Consider the following 18,672-nt stretch of genomic DNA (forward strand, 5'->3'; position numbering starts at 1 on the left):
TTTGCATGAATTTCATCTAACTGGGAGTACTTACATCTACATTATGTACAGTGATAGCACAAGGCTTGCTAGTTGGGAAAAAGGGGGAAGGCTTAACTTTGAGGGGAGAAAAGTCACACATACAGACTGAGGGTAGAATAAGGAGTAATTTTGGAGTGCCTACGTGCATGATAGGAAGGATAGGTATCTTGGGTTTTTAGTTTTGCTGTTTGCGAGTTTGAGGTGTTGACAGCTTGCTGGAGGGAACAAGGCGAGGGGATGGGTGAGGGGAAGAGAGCTCAATTTCTTGTTTTAATTGAGGAATAGGAGCTGCAGATGATGTTGCCTGTGGGTAATAGGAGGAAGCTGACAAACTTTGCCCACAGAGAGAAGAGAAGCTGGAGTCATTAGAGATGCCGAGGGAACAAGTGAGAGAAGTAGCAAAGTAACTGCTGCAGTGATTAATAATAGCACTGAGCAGCTTAGAAGTGCCTTTTTGAAATGTGGAATGCTTTAGGAAGCAAGCAATGTGGAGTGGAAACAGAGGATGTGAAGTTCATACCGTGGTCATACATTGCAGTGAACTTGAGCTTCAGAGGTAGAAGTGGAGAAGGTAGAAGGAAAAGTAAAATGTGAAATTAACTTCATAATTGGAAGTGTAATGAGAAGTATTCCTGTGCAGTGTCAAGAATGGAAAGGATGCAGGGACGGGAGGCATTAAGTTGGAAAGGAAGTGGGGAAATGAGCCAGGAGGAGGAACCAAGAAACAAGACAGCACAACAGATGTGGTGTGTGGATTTGGGGAACACATCTGGACAGACAAAAAAGTGCCAGTCTCCCTGCCCAACTTCTCCTCTGATGATATTGGATGGACAAGGAAGAGAAATTTGAAACATCTGGGTTTGTTTTGTTCTTAGTTTTTTTTTTTTAACTGAGTAATGAGTGCAAGATGTCTTCTAAGTATTTTAGAAGGAAAAGAGCTTAACTGCTGGAAATTAAATGAAGACAAATGGAAACTTCAGATTAAGGAGTGTTTAAGGGTCAACTGATTACCGAAGCAAATAAATACAAACTTCATGAAGTCCAAAGGCAAGGCAGCTGTGAGATTTAACTGTCATGGATTGTCACTGAGCGTGGAAGGGAGGAAGACAGAAGGATACCAGAGACATCTCTGCTGTCTTCAGCTCATGCAACTGGAAATACTAATCAGAACTGGCAAATATATGATAACTAAAAAGCACTGCTACAGCCATCTGACTTCAACATGAGAGGATGTTTCATGACTCAACAATGAATGCACAGCACAATGTGCCATATTGCCTGTGCAGCACCTAAATATAAAAGTATTTTGTTGGTGTATGAATGAAACCTTTTTATGCTACTGTTCTTTGTATAGGCACAGAAATGCACTACTGGAATAAAACAATAGTTGTAGTAGATGGGAATAACAAAGATTAACATGTGAAGCTCTATGAAACCTTTTGTTCTGATAGCTGCTTGTGTTATCTAACACTTCCCCATTTAACTGTAGTTAATTATCAAACTTGATTGGTTTGATTTTAAAAATTATCTTATTCCGTGCTCTGTCCTGATTCTGCTCTTAAGCTCCTCACTGGGACATCCTGTGAAATTACTTCCTAGTGATTGGTTTGTCTTGTAACACTTGGGTCTTTTCAATGATGTTTTATAACCACTGGTTTAGTTAGGAAACAAATTTTTGACTCATTATTTAAAATCACAATGAAAACTGAGAGAATACTTCCAGGAACATACATTGACCTTTCTTTTTAGAAAGGACTGAATACTATTAGAAATTTTCACCTGTGTCTTGAATTAAAATGTTTCCACTATGATTGAAATATATATATATATCTATATAGTATATATAACAGTTAAATACTAAGGAAAGTTATCTGCTGGCATTTTCTGGAGCTGATTTGCAGACAACCATGTGGCTAAATTATAGTGAATATGCACTTAATGGAGGCATGAAGATAATTGACCATTAACCTAACACTGCCACCACTTAACCGTGTCCCTGAGTACCACATCTACTCCATGCTGGTGACTCTTGCCTACTTCCCTGGATGGTCTGTTCTATGCTTCACAACACTTTCAGTGAAGAAATTTTTTGTTAATATCCAGTGTAAACTGCTTGAGGCACTGAGGCTACAGTCTTTATTACTTGGCAGAAAAGAGTGACTCCCCCACCTCAGTACAACCTTTCAGGTGGTTATGGGTGCAATGATGTCTCCCCAGTCTTTTTTCAAGGCTAGAGAAACCCTCTTGCTCTGTTCCACCTAGGGTTTGTGCTCTAGGGTCCCCCAAAGGCCCATAGAGGCCCCTGAGTTAGTCTGTTCCTGACTTGTCAGACCTTCACCCACTGCTGGAGCCTCATCCACCTCTGGATGGCATTCAATGGCTCCTGTGTGCAGAGACTTCTGGTTGTGCTTTTCCTGCTGCAGTGCTCCAGAGTGGAAGTGCTGCCTGTGTCTCCCAGGCAGCTGCAAAGGCTGCTCCTGGTGCAGGTGAATGGGTGTCTTCCCAGTGTCTGGACTGGGTAGCAGTGGAGTGAGAAGTGACAAAATGCTGCCTGGTGGAGTTGGGAACAGCCCTGTATTCCCAAGGGTGAGAGGTGGAGGGGAGAAAGTGCTGCAGGCACCAGGGGAGAGCTTCCTTCCCCTGCTGCCCTGGGCAGGACTCCAGTGGAGCACGGACTTCCTGCAGCCCTTGGAGGGGACTAGGCTGCAGTAGGGATCCACACTGCTCTCCACAGACCCTGCACTGGGACATGTGGCTGTATCCTGGGGAAACTACAGCCCCTCTGGCAGCAGGTTTATCCTGAAGGACTGGAGCAAGGGAAGGGTGTGTGGAAGATGGAGCAGCAGGGTAGAGCTGGTGGGAGTGACTGAGCCCAGCTCCGTGCCTTGCACCTCTCAGGGGAGCAGGGCAAGGAAGGGGCAGGAGAGAATTTGAGCCCAAGAAAAAGACTTCAGGTTTGAAGAGAGGTTTGTTCCTCACTTCCCTGCATTTTTAACTGGCAACACATTGAACAAATTTGGTAACTGGTAAAATGATGAATGGAATGGATATTCAGCTGGAAGGGATGTGTAGAGCATAAAGAAGTAACTGGTCCAACTTCTGAGCACCTCAGAGTGACCAAAAGTTAGTGCATGTTGTTAAAGGGCATTACCCTAATGCCTCTTACATGCTGACAGGCTTGAGGCATTCACCACCTCTCTGGGACTCCTGTAGGGTGGGCATTTTTCTTAGATCTCCCTGGAACACCTTCAACCTTTAGAAAAAAGGGTGATACATTAAGTATGACTGTGAAAATTAGAGGAATTAAGTGCTCTTCTAGGTAAGTAAGGTAAGAGACAGCCTCATTAGAACTGAGAGGAGTCCAAACCATTTTCTAATTTCTGACTGCTTAGCCTGGACAACTTTTGGAACCATGAAAAAGGTTGTACTCTTGAGCTAAATCTAAAGAGCCAAACTTCTGCTGAAGCTTTTCTATTGCAGTGTGTGTTTTAAGCCTAGGGTTTGTGCTGGAACTATTTTAAGAGCTTGCTCCCAACACAGACCTAACCCTTAGGTTTGCTGTGGATAGAAGGTAGAGTCCCTTTTGCCCCTGTCTCTAAACTTCTGTTTCTAGAAGTGCTGCAAATGCTTATGAGATATATGGAAATTTAATTAGCTTTACCTTTTCAAAGATAAATATTTCAGACTTGACTGAAATGTTTTCTATGGTGTGTTTAACCCAGTCCCCCCAATGCTACAGCTTATGGGAGGGGGTTGCTGTGAAGTCCTTTATTTCAGTAGCTGTGCCATGTGGATGGTCCCAGCTGTCTCTGCACTCTCGTTGCTTTGGCCTCACCCTGTGTTGTCCCCTCTGCCATGAGGGTTTCAGGGAGCTCTCCCCTGGCCATGTGACAAACCAAATGGGTTAAAAACAAGCAAGCAAAGATGTTAAAGGGAAATGTGAAACTGATGTTACTCAGCTACACTGCTGAAGTGAATGGAAGAAAAAGCTGTCTGCTTAAAATAGACCTGTCTGGCTCCTCATGGGCTGGCAGACCTCAGTGGGGAGCAGGAATGGGAACTGGTGGTGGGATTGACACCAGGTGTAGGATATGGGAAGAACTGTTTAAAGTAAAGGCTGCAGAGCCATCATGGTTTATACTTGCTTTAGAAACATGGAGAGGAGTTAAGGGGGCTTCTTCTCGTTTTTTTATTGTCTTTCTCTGATCCCATCTACTGAATTACATATGGGTCCCTTCCAACTAAAGATATTCTGTTGTATTGTGATTTCAGTCATCCAGAAGTTTCAAGTAGTTTGAACTTTTGAGAACAGTAAAAGGTGCACTAGTAACTTTGATCTAGTGGGAATTAAAAACTTTGTCAGTATTCTGCTGGTTGTGGAGCTTTGTAGGGTGGCATGTTGTGTTTCAGTTACTTGTTGCCATTCATACCTTCAAAACTTCTAAATAAAATTTTATGTCAGCAATTTGGCTGTCCCAATTGATTTTGCTTACATGGACTGATTTTTTTCTGTTCTTCTCAGGTTAGATTAGAAATAAGATAATACTACTCAAGTTGTTGATGCATTTGTTTTAAAGAATGTGGGGACAGCACTCATTTTGTGCAACATTGAGCTTCCTGGCTCTTGACCTTCTTTGCTCTGTTCTTTAAAAAGAAAGAAAAGTGAGGCCCATTATTTAATTTCATTTTTACTACAAGCAAAACCAGCAATGTGGTCTTGGGTACCTTTGCAGAAGGACTGCTGTTATATGCTATCACAAAGCAAGCACCTGCTCAGTGAGTTACAGTGGCAGGGTACCTGTGTAGGCCATAGTGAGTTCCTTCATCCAGTAGAAGTGTTTTTCTGTACTGAACATGCATTATTTGGGAGAGCAGAAGAACGTGGTCTAGGTCTGTATCATGCTTGTGACCTGGTTTCCAGCACCTGCTTGGCTTTCTGGTGGCAGTGAGTGAATTGTTTTAACAATGAACAGAAATTTGGCCAGTTTTTAATTGTGAACAAGTGATACTCAAATACATCTGAACTCCAAACACACTAAAATACATTTTATGTCATGCTGATCAAAATATGTTTGAATGGCTTTAAATATTTTATAGTAAATTCACATTCATGCAACAATGGATGAATTTCATTCAGTATTTTATTTAGCTTAAAATTATGTTTTATAGCTGCTTTTATGCCAGGTATAGGAAAGAAAAATGTGGTTAAAATAAAAGCTGCAAGCCATAAATGTTTATATGAAATGAGGTTGAAAACATTTCATATCTCTTAAGAGCATGTTTTCCAAAGGCAAAAGTTGCAATGCCCCAAGAAAATATCATGGCATGACAGTGTGAAAGCCTAGACAGGAGTATGAGTTTATCTGATTGACTCAGAGTGAAGCGAGATGCATTTGCATCATTCCTGGTAGTGTGTTCTTCTGGTGCTCTGAAAGGTGTGAGTAGTGATGGCAAAGGGAATTCATCTCAGCAATGGTCAGAACCCTGGTGAAAAGCAGGAACATGGCACTGCATTTTTCAGACTGCTTTTCCAGGGAAAGACTAGGAGCTAGAGGAAGGTAGGAAAGGCCTGTGTAAGAGCAGGTCAGGCTCCAGGAAGTGTAAGGAAGATCTGTAAGGAAATGGAGGGCTTTCACTTCACAGCTGATGTCCTGGGCTATGGGACCACATTCTGGCTGGCTACAGCTCAGCCTGGGGTCCTGATCTCACTGATGCCCCTGGCACATGGAAATTCTCATCAAGGTCTTACCAGTGTTCTTCTGTCCTGAGCTGCCCTGAACACGGTGGGGGCTGTACCCAGATGTGGCGTTGAGTCAGTAGGAAAGTCAGAAGCCAGTAGGAAATTCTTTTCTCTATCTTACTCCAGATGTAGTCTGGCTGTGAGTGCTTTCTCTCTGTTTTGGGGTGATGGAATATGCCTCTCCAGGCTCTTATTTTCTCTCATTAATTGCTACTTCAAATACTTCATGATACCCCTAGTTTGTTTTTGGAAACTTACTGCCAGCCTGCAGATTTTTGCTTAGGTAAAGCAGGTGCTGTGAGTTTGTTCTGGCCAGTCCAAATTGCAAGACACTTATCACATCTATCACTTCTTTATTAAAAGCACAATCTTCATGGAAATTTTACTTGAGTATTGTTTTAATTTTGGATAATGAATGTCCCATTTCAGTCAACCAGTTCAACCAAGGAAGACACTGATCATGTTTGCAGCAATTTCAAAGAACTAGCAACTGAAACAGCATTAAATTATTAAAGATCTATGAATTTATCAGCGTCTTTTAGTGGACTAAGATTCTGTCATTTTCTTGGGAAGTTCATACTGAAGAAGCTAAGGAAACTTTTTCAGAAGAGTGTGATCTTTTCTGCAAGTTGTAGAAAAGGATTTAGCTTTGGTCAGCATAATTTTCCTTCCCTTTAAGCCAGCTTGGTCATGACTACTTTTGTCATTGTTATTAACTTTACCAACAGTATTGTTAATTTCTTTGCATGGTTATTTAAATGTCTGAGAATACCTAGTTAGAGCCCCTTCATCAAATTCCCTAATCCAACTACTTGTTCTTAGGTTACTGAAAATTTATGGGGAGCAATACCATGTAATGATCCAGCTTTTGATCTGTAACAAGTAGTTTGGGTATGTTTGACAGTACAGAAATCCTTATTCTGTTCTAAAACCTTGTTTTAATAGTAAAGAAGTAACAAAGCTTTATTTGAAATAGAGATGTTGGAAACTTAAGGGAAGGGCTGTCAGAGACATAGCAATTTGACTTGCAAAGATAATTACAGTTGGTGCCTAACTGATTTTTGAGGATTTCTGCAGCTTCAGGAAAGCAAATGTTTGTCTCAATGATCCTGTCCCATGGGGCCTCATGCTGTGGTTTCAACCTGATCCAACTCTGCTCTCCCCTTTACAGAGAATTTGCTGACTAAATACATTTAAACTCTGCTGAGGGGCTGCTGCTTAGTGTTATTAGATATGTATACAGTTACTGGAGTTGCACCAAGATCAGAACAAGAACAGACAATGTATAGAAATAGCTCCACTGAATTAATACTCACAAAATCTCACATTGTCAAGGGGCCTTTTATTTAGGACATCATATTTAATGTGTGATTTTTCTGGCTTTTTAGCTGTGTGCAAAGTAAATTTTAATCTCATTTTGAGATGAAGAAGAAAAAGAACTCAGAATAAAATGCTTTGAAATAAGGAAATGCTCAGGAGGACTCTGAGCTGGTTGTAGCAATACCCTGGAAGAGCAGGATTTGGTTTTTCAGGTTTGTAGGTGGGGTTTTTTTGTTGTTGGTTTTCTTGGTTTTTTTTTGTTGTTTTTTGCCAGGCTGATTTCTTCTGAAAACAGAGATTATGCAGTTTGCTTTCCTGTCTCTGTGTCCCCTCTCTCCCACCCAGCCTTGCTAAGTAATGCTGGACCTTGCCTGCCAACTTCAGTCAAATTTGACAGAGGGGATTTAGTTCAGAGATATTAATTCTGACGAGTCTTTGCCTGGATGAAAAGGTCTCTTGTTTCTGCTGCAAGCCCTTGGTTGGGTGCATTTGTTGTGCAAGGGGATGAGACCCAACAGCCCCTGTGTGAGAAGAGCTTTCACCAGAGCTTCTGCCTGATGGGGCTGCTGAGCTCTGCTGCCTTGGGGTTAAAGCACTTGGAGGAGCTTTTGCTCCACTGCTGTTGTTTCCTACAAAAGTTAGCATGAGCAAGCTCTGGGTAGATAGCAGTGACAGAATGCCTGCTGCCTGTGCAGTGGCACCTCTGTGGAGTGATTGCTCTGTTCCTGCCTGCAGCTGCCTCTGAGCTCTGCTGCTGCCAAAGACAGATTTGTGCTGCTGCAGATCCAAGGGGGGGAGCAGGCAGGAACCATTGCTTTTGCAGAGGCAGTCATGCTTCTCCCAGAGACAGGAGGTCACAGTGGAGGGATCTCTTTGGCAGATGCTGACAGGGCTGGTGGCTCTCCTCCTCTTTTAATTTAAAATGCCAGTGAATGCGTCTCGCTGCACACCTGAAAATTCATCCACAGGACACAAACTCCTTGGAAACCAAACTTCTTGCTTCCACTCATATAAATAGACAGACAGCTGTGAGCAAACATCTGGACAAAGCAAAATAAGTGGGTAAAGCTCTGGTGGAATGATGCAATATTTTAAGAAAACAACAGATATTTGTGTTCTATCTCCCTGCACCTACAGCTGTGGTCACTGAAAAAGTGACATTTCCCAGCAATGTCTTTTTCAGTGTCTTTACAGCCTATGTACATAGTCAGAATATATGAAAAAAAGCAGAAATTTGCTCTGAGTAACAGCAGGGTATCTTGTACATTTCTGATCCTTTCTACAGCCCATGTCAGTGTGCACCCTTGTTTAATCTGTGCAGCAGGATGACAGATGGGAAGGATGCCCATGTGATGGGTCAGTGTAAACACTCTCTGGCTGTAGTGTGAATGTGGTCTTTAGGAGAAGTAGTGTTTGGCTTTGCTAGAATTTAATGTGTGTCTTGACGAAAAGTTGCCGGGAGACCTAAAGCAGTCCCTTCTGCTGGAGAACACATGCACTGCTTCATTAAAGTGCTTTTCCAAAAGCAGCAAATAGAAACTTGTAAACTTGAGCAGCAACTTTAATCATCCCAGATGCTGGGTTTCATAGTCAGTAGCTGTTTGGGTTAGATATAAGCACCTTTTGGTCAGAGAATGCAATGTTTTCTGCAGCAGGGAAACATTTTTCCTGGTATAATGAGAATAGCTTAGTCTACTTGGAATTGAAAAAGAAAAAAATTGATTTGGGGTATTAAATGTTGGAGAACAAAGTTTTCTGCTTTGCAGGGTGTTGCTACAGTTGCAGTTATAGTTAGTGGAAAAGCTTGCCACCAGCAGTGTTTGGAGCCCTGCAAATCCTGTTGGCTCAGTGTTGACTCCTAATTAATGACCCACATTCTCACAGATGCACTGAGGCCTTCTGTGATGTGGCTGCACCAGTGGAAAACAATAGAGTCATTTCTTCCAGCAGTATCTGTCCCATGAATAAAGGGCATGAAGTAGTGTCACAGTGTGGTTTCTGTTGGCTGCAGCACAGAAATTTGGCAGCTTTTGTAGCCGAGGGAGTGTAATTTATAAAATTCAGAGATCTGATGACAACTGGTCAAGCTGTTTTCAAGTGCAGCATGTTGGGCTTTTCTCGAGCACACTTTGTGTATGTAAAGCCCAGTTCTGGCTGCAGCAGCTGCATAGTTCAAAATAACAGTTCAAGGCCCAGGGTAAAACCCTAGAAATGGGATGGAATACAGCCTTTACTCTGACCCACTCTAATTAATCTCTTTCAATGAAGCCACCATATACCTCTGTTTCTATGAGGAAGCCACTCAAGCTCTATCTGCTGTCTCTTCTATCAGTGTGGTGGTGGCTGTGTTTTCCTTTTATCATGGGCTAAAAATGCTCAATAGTACATCCATCACCAAAGCTGTACTGCTGTGATTGTGGACTGCTCCTGTTAAGCTGTACTTGCACTAATGTGCATTAGGGACCTCCCAGATAGGGCAAATCTTTAATATGCACCATGAGAACAGTGCCTGTAACTCATGTGTTGGTATAACCTTTTACTTGTGTTACATTGGAGTTTATATCTAGAACTGAACTGGGATTTTTTTCTCTTTGTATAGAAAGTGTCAGTGATTGTTTTAATATGTTTTGAAGTTATATAAATGCCAGAAAGATTAAATATTTTACAGTGTTTACAGGCTCATTGCATGCAGGCTCTTTAGGCAAGCCTGGGCTGGCCATGTGCTGACCTCAGGCTGTTTTGCTGTTCCAGACATTCACCAACACCTATGCAACTGGTTTTGACTGTTCCAGTGAAAACTGGTCAATATGTGTGATTTTGTTGGTTAATTGAGTAATCAAACCTCACTTCCTTGGGCCAAGCTATATGAGGAGAAGCTGACCTGGTCCTATTGATTATAGCTCTGGTAAGTGCTCTTCTCTGACTCTGACATAAGGACTGGAAGTGAGAATTGTGTCTGCTTGTGGAAGAGCAGGATAACACACACTTATCTGTGTGTTTGTGGGTGCACATTCATGTGCACACACACACATATTCACAGACAGACCTTTCCTAGAGGCTGGAACACTTGCTGTGGTTCAGCCCAGAGGATGTTCCAGAGGGTTTACCAGCTCTGGCATGTGACCATGGATAGAATTGTTTGTACATTGCCCTGACTTTGTTAGAAGTGCCAGAATGATCCTGTTGTTGAGTGGGATCTTGGTCAGGTGGAATTCTGAATGAATGAAGCATGGTTTGGAGCATGTAGCACTTAGTTATTACTTTTTTGCTCCCTGTGTCTGTTCAATGTTTATGAATGTTTAGCAGAGTCTTTGCACAGGCTCATTAAGTGCTTTATTGGCTGCAATGGCCAGGAGTGCTGTTAGCAGCTCCAGCAGGAAGTGTGGCCATGTATCCTGTGCCTGCCAAAGAGCTGCTGGACTTGGGATGAGCAAGGCCACCAAATCCTTGAACACTCATCAAAAAGGTGAATTAAACGCTGCAGGCTTTTGTCACAGATCATCAGTACCAGGAGCTTAATGTGCTCTGTGCACCTTTTCAAACACTGCCAGAAAAGGACCTCTGCAGCTGTTGCCTGCAGCTGTTTATGGTTTAGCTGTAATTTCATAGTTCTGTACATGCTGGAGAAACCAAGATGGGTTCTGACTACAGGCAAACTCTACAGCCAGAGGGAAGGACACTTTGTACTATGCCACAGTGTAAATAATCCCACAAACCCAAACATGGAAAAGTCATTTTGTTGCTGACAATCCTCTTGCCACAAGGATTAGGTGCTGCTTGGAGCTGACAACTACAGAGGACTCCTGTAGCTGGAGCTTGCTGGATTTTATTGGGATAGCTCCATGTTCCCATAGTGCTCACCTTCTGGTGTTTGGGAGAGGGGAATGAGCTGTCCATCTTCTCCCTGCTCCTTCCCTATCTTTCCCTTCCCTCTTCCACTGACACAGATTTTCAGAGAAATAACTGATTTCTGTCTGTTGAAAGCTGTTCTTGGTTTCTGGCTTGATGTTGTCCTAGAAAGAGATCAATTGTGATCTGCAGAGTGATGCAGAGTCCCCAGGCTGTGCAGAGGAGAGCCCTTTACTGCAACCCCCATCCCTTTTTAAGCAGTTACCCAGTTATCAGTTTACATAGTTTTGGTGCACAACAAGCCCCAGTCAAGCAGCCACTGTGCACCAAGATGTGGGCACACAGCAGGTCTCACATCTCTCACATCTCTCACATCTCTCCACCCCTGTTCCAGCTGGGTCACTCTCCCACTGTTCCCTTCTACTTACCCTAAGCAGCAGGCCTGAGCCATGATTTCACAAGGTGACATGGCCCTTATTTTATAAGGCTACCTATATGCAAAAACCAAAAATCCTACTAGTGAAATACTGATAGAGCCATACTAGTACTTCTCAAGGGGGAAGAACCTGAAATTTAGAAACTATGGGGTAATTGAGTAAGCACATGATAATTCAGGGTTGGTTGGAGGGACATAAGCTGACAGTATCAATAGGTCTAATAGCTCAGCATTTATATGTTGGGGTACAGTAGAAAAACCATCAGGTAACCTACAGCAAATACTTGTCAAAAGGTTCTTCTGAGGTTTACTCAGGGTTTGGATCACAGACACAGTGAATTAAATGTTGAGATCACACTGTGTCCATGCATTGTCTGGGTCATACTCTGCTCTTTTGGCAGCCCCTTTGAGATCATAGTGATTTCTGATATGAGGACTCAAATGCAGCAATGTCACACAAATACCAAATTCCCAAACCTGTGCTGGTAACAGTCTTGTGCTGAGTATTTCTTATAACCAGATATCTGCTCACACCCATGGAGTCATTCATGCATGAGTGGGAATTTTTGTGCTGGGAGGCATGAGGTCCTCCTGGTTCTGTGGCATCATTTCCCTCTCCTGCCTCAGCTGGTGGATATCAAAATCATGGGTTATATGTGGGACAATAGACAGGTGAAAAGGAGCAAATGTTTTTTCCTGTTTTGCACAAAGCAGAGATGAGAATGCCCTTTTGGAACTTGAGGAGGGACAGGAATAAGAACTGGGGGCATTTTGTTTGCAGGACCCCTGTGAGGCAGTAGAGGGGGTTGAGAAGTTTCAGGAACTTCAAACTCTAAGTCCTCTTCTAGATGGAGTGGCTTTCCCTTCTTGTCCACGGGGCATCCAGGACAACTTGTGTGCAAGTTCTCACATGGAAAAAGGTTTCACTCTCCAAACTGACAACTGCCATCACACACATTCTGTGACACATGTATGTCTTTCTTCTCTCTACTTGTGCAACTTTTAATCAGGATGGTTGGGGGCTGAGATAAGGACCCATAAAACTAAGTAACTCATTCACATAAACAGCTGTTGAGAGCAGAATGGTGCTGCCTCTCCCTGCATCCTTATGTTTTGCATGAGCTCTCAAAAAAGCAAGAGCTCTTCAGAGGGCTGAATGTCACAGTCAGCTCAGAGAATTCACCCTGAAATGGCTAATTTTTTTTACTTGATGAATAGCAAAAGTTTGCTACACGAAGAGAGGACTATCAATTCTACTCCACTGAGAAATCCATAGAAATACAATTTCTTTTTAATCCCCCACCTTCTTAAAGTGCCAAATAGATGCTTTTCCACTAAGCTCATAGTAGTACTTGACTTGGAAGCATAGGATCATTGCTTAAAATATGTTGTGTACCAGCAAGGACTGAAATATCTTGCCTGGAAAAAGCCAGATCTAGCTTTTAGAGCAGGACTCTTCTGTAGGTTGTGCTGATTATTGCTTTGTGCTGCTTGACTGTGATTTTTGGCACACAGTGTCACATACCAAATTCCCGAAATAAAATGCTACATGATATTCTAAGAGTTTTTAGGAAGCTTTAAAAAGGGATTTGTCTGCTGAGTGGGTACCTCTTCTGGTGAAGCCAAATGATGCAGCAGCAGTGGTTTAAAAGGAGAAAAACTTTAGTCAGCAGATAATTAGTCTTTTTAAATGAGTGCAAGGAGAAAAAAATAAAACCTTCCATAGAACTTGTGTTTGTAGAAGTTGCCAGCAGCCCTGCTTTGATTGGAGAGGGTGTGCAGCTCTTGGAATAGTTAAAACATCTGTTCAGTGAAACGCTCGTGTTGGGAACCCCTGATAAGGGGACTGCTGAGCTCACAGAGGCGCCACAGGCTGAGGCCACTGCTTGCTTTTCCACAAAACACAGGAGACAGTACTGCCTCACATGTGATTCTGCTCTGAGAGGGAGAGAGCAGGAAGTGCCTAGGAAATGGTTGATGACAGAAACCTGGAGTTTTAAATAGGAGCGAGGAGGAGGAGGAGAGCTCATGGGCACGGTTCGTGAACAGTTGAAGCACTGACACCACAGCAGCAGGGGAACCAGACCTGTGTGAGATTCCTCTTCCAGGCTGTCCTGATGGAAGGAGAGCCAGTCCCCGAGGGCAGGGGAGCAGCCAGCAGAGGCACTCGGATCGCCCTCGGAGTGTTTGTGAGCGGCACTGTTGTGCTTGGCACCGCTCTCCTCTTGGGTAAGTGGCACTGACCTGAGCACAGCCCTCCCCAGGCACCTCCTGCTGCTGGTGCTTGTGCCTCACAATGTCTTTGGGTGAAAATCTAAATCTCTTCTCCTTTCATGTTTATCCTGAAAGGGATGTGTGTCAGTGAAGGAGTTCTTGTTGTGGGAATCCTAGAGCTGGGAGGTGCAATCTGGATTCGTGTAATGTTTTGAATGCTGAATTTAAATGTGGATACTCATTTGAATGTGTTCTGACCAGAACTGGGTTCTTTCACAGGACAGAGAGGAACAGGTGAGGTTGTGCTGATTATGGATTCACTGGCTGTGACTGATGGGGAGTAGTGTTCTCTGTTTCCTGAAAATGAATCTGTGTAGTGCACACATTTTACGGAATCTTTTGGGCTTTCCTTCATTTGGTTTTCATTTGAGGCTTGACTAAAATTCCTGTAGAAAGCCTCAATAGTGCATATGTGTGCACATTTTTTAGATCTTTCTGTTCTTCTATGATGAATTGCAAAGTTGCCTTTACAAAAGCAGGAAAGAGTGCATCTAGGATGAAATTGAAATATTTTCGTCAGATGAATAAGCTGTAACTAGATGCAACAGAGAAAGAATTCATTTTTCCTCTCCCAGATTTGGAATTATCTATAGATTGGTTTTGTTAGAATAACACTTGAAAGCATGTGCCTACACTTCTGAAATCATGAGTAGAAGTATAAATAAGCCCAAAACTCCAACCAAAGAGGAAACTGTGTTGTATCATGTAAGAAGTTTGCAGAGTTGGATCCTCTTTTGGAACAACTCAGCCCAACGTTTTGTTTCTTTAGACCAACACAGATTTCCCTACATTGGTGGAAACCTTGCCTCCAAGCATATCTTTTGCTTTCCTCCAGTCCTTTATGATCTTGTTTGAAAGGTCTGCTTTGTTTATAGTCACAACATAGAAAACAGTGTCAAGTTTTCTATAGAATATTTAAAGCATCAGGCTCACTCTTGGTTAGAAGTTTTCTGCTCTGGAGCAATTTCTGCAACATTTGCAAATATAGGCAAATAACTTCTGTGTTAGTGATCTCATTCAAGTCAACAAAACTTTTTAAAACCATGAGCAAGTTTGAATCTTCAAATTTCTAGATGAAAAAAAAAGTTTTTCACTAAAAGAATGTAGTATAAACACCAGGGAGTAATAATGGAGAGACCTTATTTCTTTTTGCCTGCACTAGGTTTGTTTATTGCTTAGAGCAATAAAAGCAATAGACATTTACCATCACAGCTTCTCAGAGACAGAACTGCTTTATCCATAGGGCAGGTGTGAAAATTCAAGCAGATATATTAATTCTTGCAGACAGCTTTACAAATGTGACTGGGGCATGTTCTGTAGGCAAGGTTCAGTGTCAAAATTTTCACTGGCATAACTGCAAAGAAAATAAAAATCCTGGCCTTAGGTCGAACAAAATGCTTTTAGGATTTGTTTCGAAATTATCTGAAATTTTCAATCTAAAGAACCAAGGAAAAAAGTTAAATTGTTTTGGTTTAACATTTTTTCAATTAGATGTTTCCACACTTCATTGTGTTATGGTTTGTAAGTTTAAGCTTAATTTTTTTTAGTTTTATTTAACTGTAGAAATGGACATAATTTTTTTTCTGTCCATATGAAACATTTCAGGCACCTCAAGATTTTTTTTTTCCTTCAGTTTTCATTTAGTCTGAAAAACTTGCCATTTCTGGTACTCCTGAAACCAATTTTCCAGCCTGAGGAGTGAAATGTATCTTTCTCCTGCTTTTTTCTCATAGTTCCCACAAGTCTAAGGAGGATGTGGGAGAAGCAGGTGATGTTATTTTCCTGTTCCTGCTCATCCTGGCTGCAGTGGGAGCCACCAGGGCAGGGGCTCAGCACTGCTGGGTCCTGCTGTGACATTCTGGTGGGGCTGTGGCAGCACAGGAGCCACCTCCTCCTTGGATTGCTCTCCAGTTCCTTTGGGTGAGAGGTCAGGCAGCTTTCAATCTCAGTTTGAGAGCCTCCCCTCCTGACTTGGTCGTCCTTTGGGCTTCTCACATCACAGGAACGTTCACATTATTTGCATCTTTCCCCTTATAGATTTAATTTTTTTAAACACAGTTGTGATGAGTATTTCCTTAAGAATCTGGAAACAGGCTTATCAAGGAAGAAGTTAGGATGCTGAGGGTTATAACCATGACTCCAAGTAATAATGTCATGATTAGTTATCTTAACAATAAAAAGGCAAGACAACGAAACTCTGCAAAGTTTCTTCTGTCAAAATTAGCTGTTACTTACAATGGAAATGTTACTGCCAAAAATTTGTTCTAGTGATAAAATTGTAAGTTTCCCAGTTGAAATGGTATTTTGCTTTTGTTGATAAGTATCAAAACCACAAGGGCTGCTTCAGATTAAAAATGAAATGATGTCTGGGCTTTTCCCTCCTTTCTCTGCCTTGTTAAAAAAAAAATTTATCAAACATTCAAGACCTGGACAGATTCTAAAGGGCTGAATTCTAATCTGGGAAAAAGTGAGCTGGGAGGAGTGCAAGACTTAATTAAAAGGGACATTATCCATTATTTGTAGTTCATCTTTGTAGTGGCTCAAAATTATCTTCTGGAGATCTCCACTTCTCTATTGTCTCCTGGTCTTCAGTATTCCAGTTACAACCTTTGTATGCCTCAAAATCTTGTGTATTTCTTGGCTAATTTACAAAAGTATTTGAGGTGTTGTGTTTCACTAAACCAATGCAAGATTTGGAAAAGCTGCCCAGAAATAGTTTTAGATTCCCATTTTCTGAGAAACTTGGATTGAAATCCAGCTATTTCTGTCATTAATTGCCATTAAAACTGTGAGACTGGAATAGATGAAATGGCTTTATATTCAATTCTAGCTTTAGGACATTTTGTAAAAAAATTTCCTGGACTGAAATGGTATTTCACATTTTTCTATCACTTTTGAACAACATATAACTACACTAGAAATTGCTTTATAACTATCAGCACTGTTAAAGCTATGGTACCATAATGTATTTCATTGTTGTTTTTTTTTTGTTCAGTGTTATTTTCTTTTTTTATTTTTGCCATGGACTGTTATTAAGATAATGGATATAATGAGACATTTCTTTATGCCTACTGAGCACATCTAGTGAGTACTATTTCACCTATCCCTTGGGATTCTCCTTTCCTAATCCCAAGTATCAATTATCTGCATATTTGCTGCCTGAGAGCACTGTCTGAAATTAGAAATTCCTGTACTTAAATTTCAATGGCAGTTGTAACACACATTTCTAAAAGGTGAACAAAATTAACTGACAGTTTCTCAGCAAGGCTGTTGGAAGCAAATGCAGTTACAATACTTTTGGGAGGCAGTTCAGACAGAAGCTGGGTTGTGCCTTACAAAGCACAGCTATCCTTGTGCCCATGGCAGTCTGCTGTGTTCCAGCTGGGATCAGGAGACCTGGGAGTGCCCTGCTGCTGCTGGGTGTGCTGGGCAGTGCAGTCTGCTGCAGGACAGTGTGAGGACCCTGCAGAGGGGGTGAGGCTGCTCTGCCTTTCCAGTCATGGGAGGTGCAGTGTGATCTAGCACAAGGTCCCTGTCCATGGCAGTGCTGGAATTAGAGGCTCTTAAAGGTCCCTTCTAGCCCAAGCCATTCTGTTCTCCTGTGTTTCCAGGCTCTGGAGGATGATTTCAATGCTGAATGGTTTGTACCATGTGGTGCTCACTGCCAGTGATGCTGCTCCAGACAGTGCAGAGACAGCCCTTGCTCTGTGCTGCCTGTGAGCAAAGAGGGGGAGGCAGACAGTGGGACTAGCAGCAGAAAATTATTTGTACAAGCTGCAGTATTTACACAGTGTACATTCTAAACATTCACTTTATATACATTCTAAGTGCTCTAAATCAATGCATCAGAGAGGCACTGGGACCAGAGGCTGCCCTGATATTGGAATGACTGAGTTCACAACATTTGGCTGCAGTTGTCAAAGTCCATTGCAAATGATCTCATTATGGTTTTCCATTTTGCAGTTAGCCAAGGTCTTATAAAGTTCCATCCGAAGCAACAGTACTGTTTGACTGCAGAATGCATTGAAGCTGGTAAGCAGCAATTTTATCCTCTCAATTATATCATGATTATAGTATGTTAATGCAGTATTTATACCATTTAATTTTTTCACATTATACATTTTACTCAGCTTAATTAATGAGGTAAAAGAATTATGACTCCAAAACTTAAAAAGTCACTGTTCAGGTTGCTTCAGTTTTGTTTATTTTTACATTTAAAATTCATGTTTTAATTTGGTCTAATACTAGTCTAACAAGGTTGACTCAAAGTTTCCCATAGGGGTTATTTTTCTTTTTTATTTTATTTTTTTTTTTTAAATAAGAAACAAAATGTTGAGTGACTAGACTTTCAGGTATATTTTGTTGCATCCTTTCCAGTTACCAGAAAACTAGCAAGTGAATTGTTAAGCACAGAGATGGTTTTGTACCAGATCTGGTACACATTTTATATGATTTTATATTAAAAGTGGGTAGATTCAGACAAGTTATACAGAAAAGAATTTTTATGGTGGGGGTGGTGAAGCAGTGGCACAGGTCACAGAGAAGCTGTGGATGCCCCATTCTGGAGGTGCTCAAGGTCAGGTTGGATAGGACTCTGAGCAGCCTGGTCTAGCTCATGATGTCCCTGCTTACTGCAGAGTTGACCTTTAAGGTTCCTTCCAACCCAAACTATTCTGTGATTTTATGATTAGGTACTGAAAAGCTCCTGAGTCTTGGGCTTGTCAGACTGATCTCTCTCTTACCACCTCTCTTTCACTGACAGTAGTAACTGGTAAGGAAGCAGTCACAAAATGGAGCTGAAAATACAATTAATTATCTTTTCCAATGTATGGTAGATCAGAATTGGATTTGTTTTCTTGTGCAGTATTCAACTGCACAAGAGGTAAACACTGCATAATTACTGAAGTGCTAATCACAATCTACTTAATATGTATCACTACTAAATTCCTCAGGCAATTAATTCTGTCATGGTAACAATGGAGAGCCTGTCTTCAGGTGTCTGGCTCCAGCACCTCATGTTCATGTAGTGCTA

At 41.8% G+C, this 18,672-nt stretch overlaps 1 protein-coding gene across 1 annotated transcript in view; it reads left to right on the plus strand.

Annotated features, from left to right (window-relative positions):
- Positions 1-13,200: 13,200 nt before the first annotated feature.
- Positions 13,201-18,672, plus strand: part of PHEX (phosphate regulating endopeptidase X-linked) — a 98,582-nt gene continuing 93,110 nt past the window's right edge. The window contains exons 1-2 of the mRNA XM_056506024.1: positions 13,201-13,595; positions 17,604-17,672. Coding sequence (XP_056361999.1) covers positions 13,484-13,595; positions 17,604-17,672 — 181 coding nt within the window. The 5' untranslated portion in view covers positions 13,201-13,483. The remainder of the gene's footprint in view (positions 13,596-17,603; positions 17,673-18,672) is intronic.

The sequence above is a fragment of the Oenanthe melanoleuca genome, chromosome 1 (assembly GCF_029582105.1).
Source record: "Oenanthe melanoleuca isolate GR-GAL-2019-014 chromosome 1, OMel1.0, whole genome shotgun sequence".
Lineage (NCBI taxonomy): Eukaryota > Metazoa > Chordata > Aves > Passeriformes > Muscicapidae > Oenanthe > Oenanthe melanoleuca.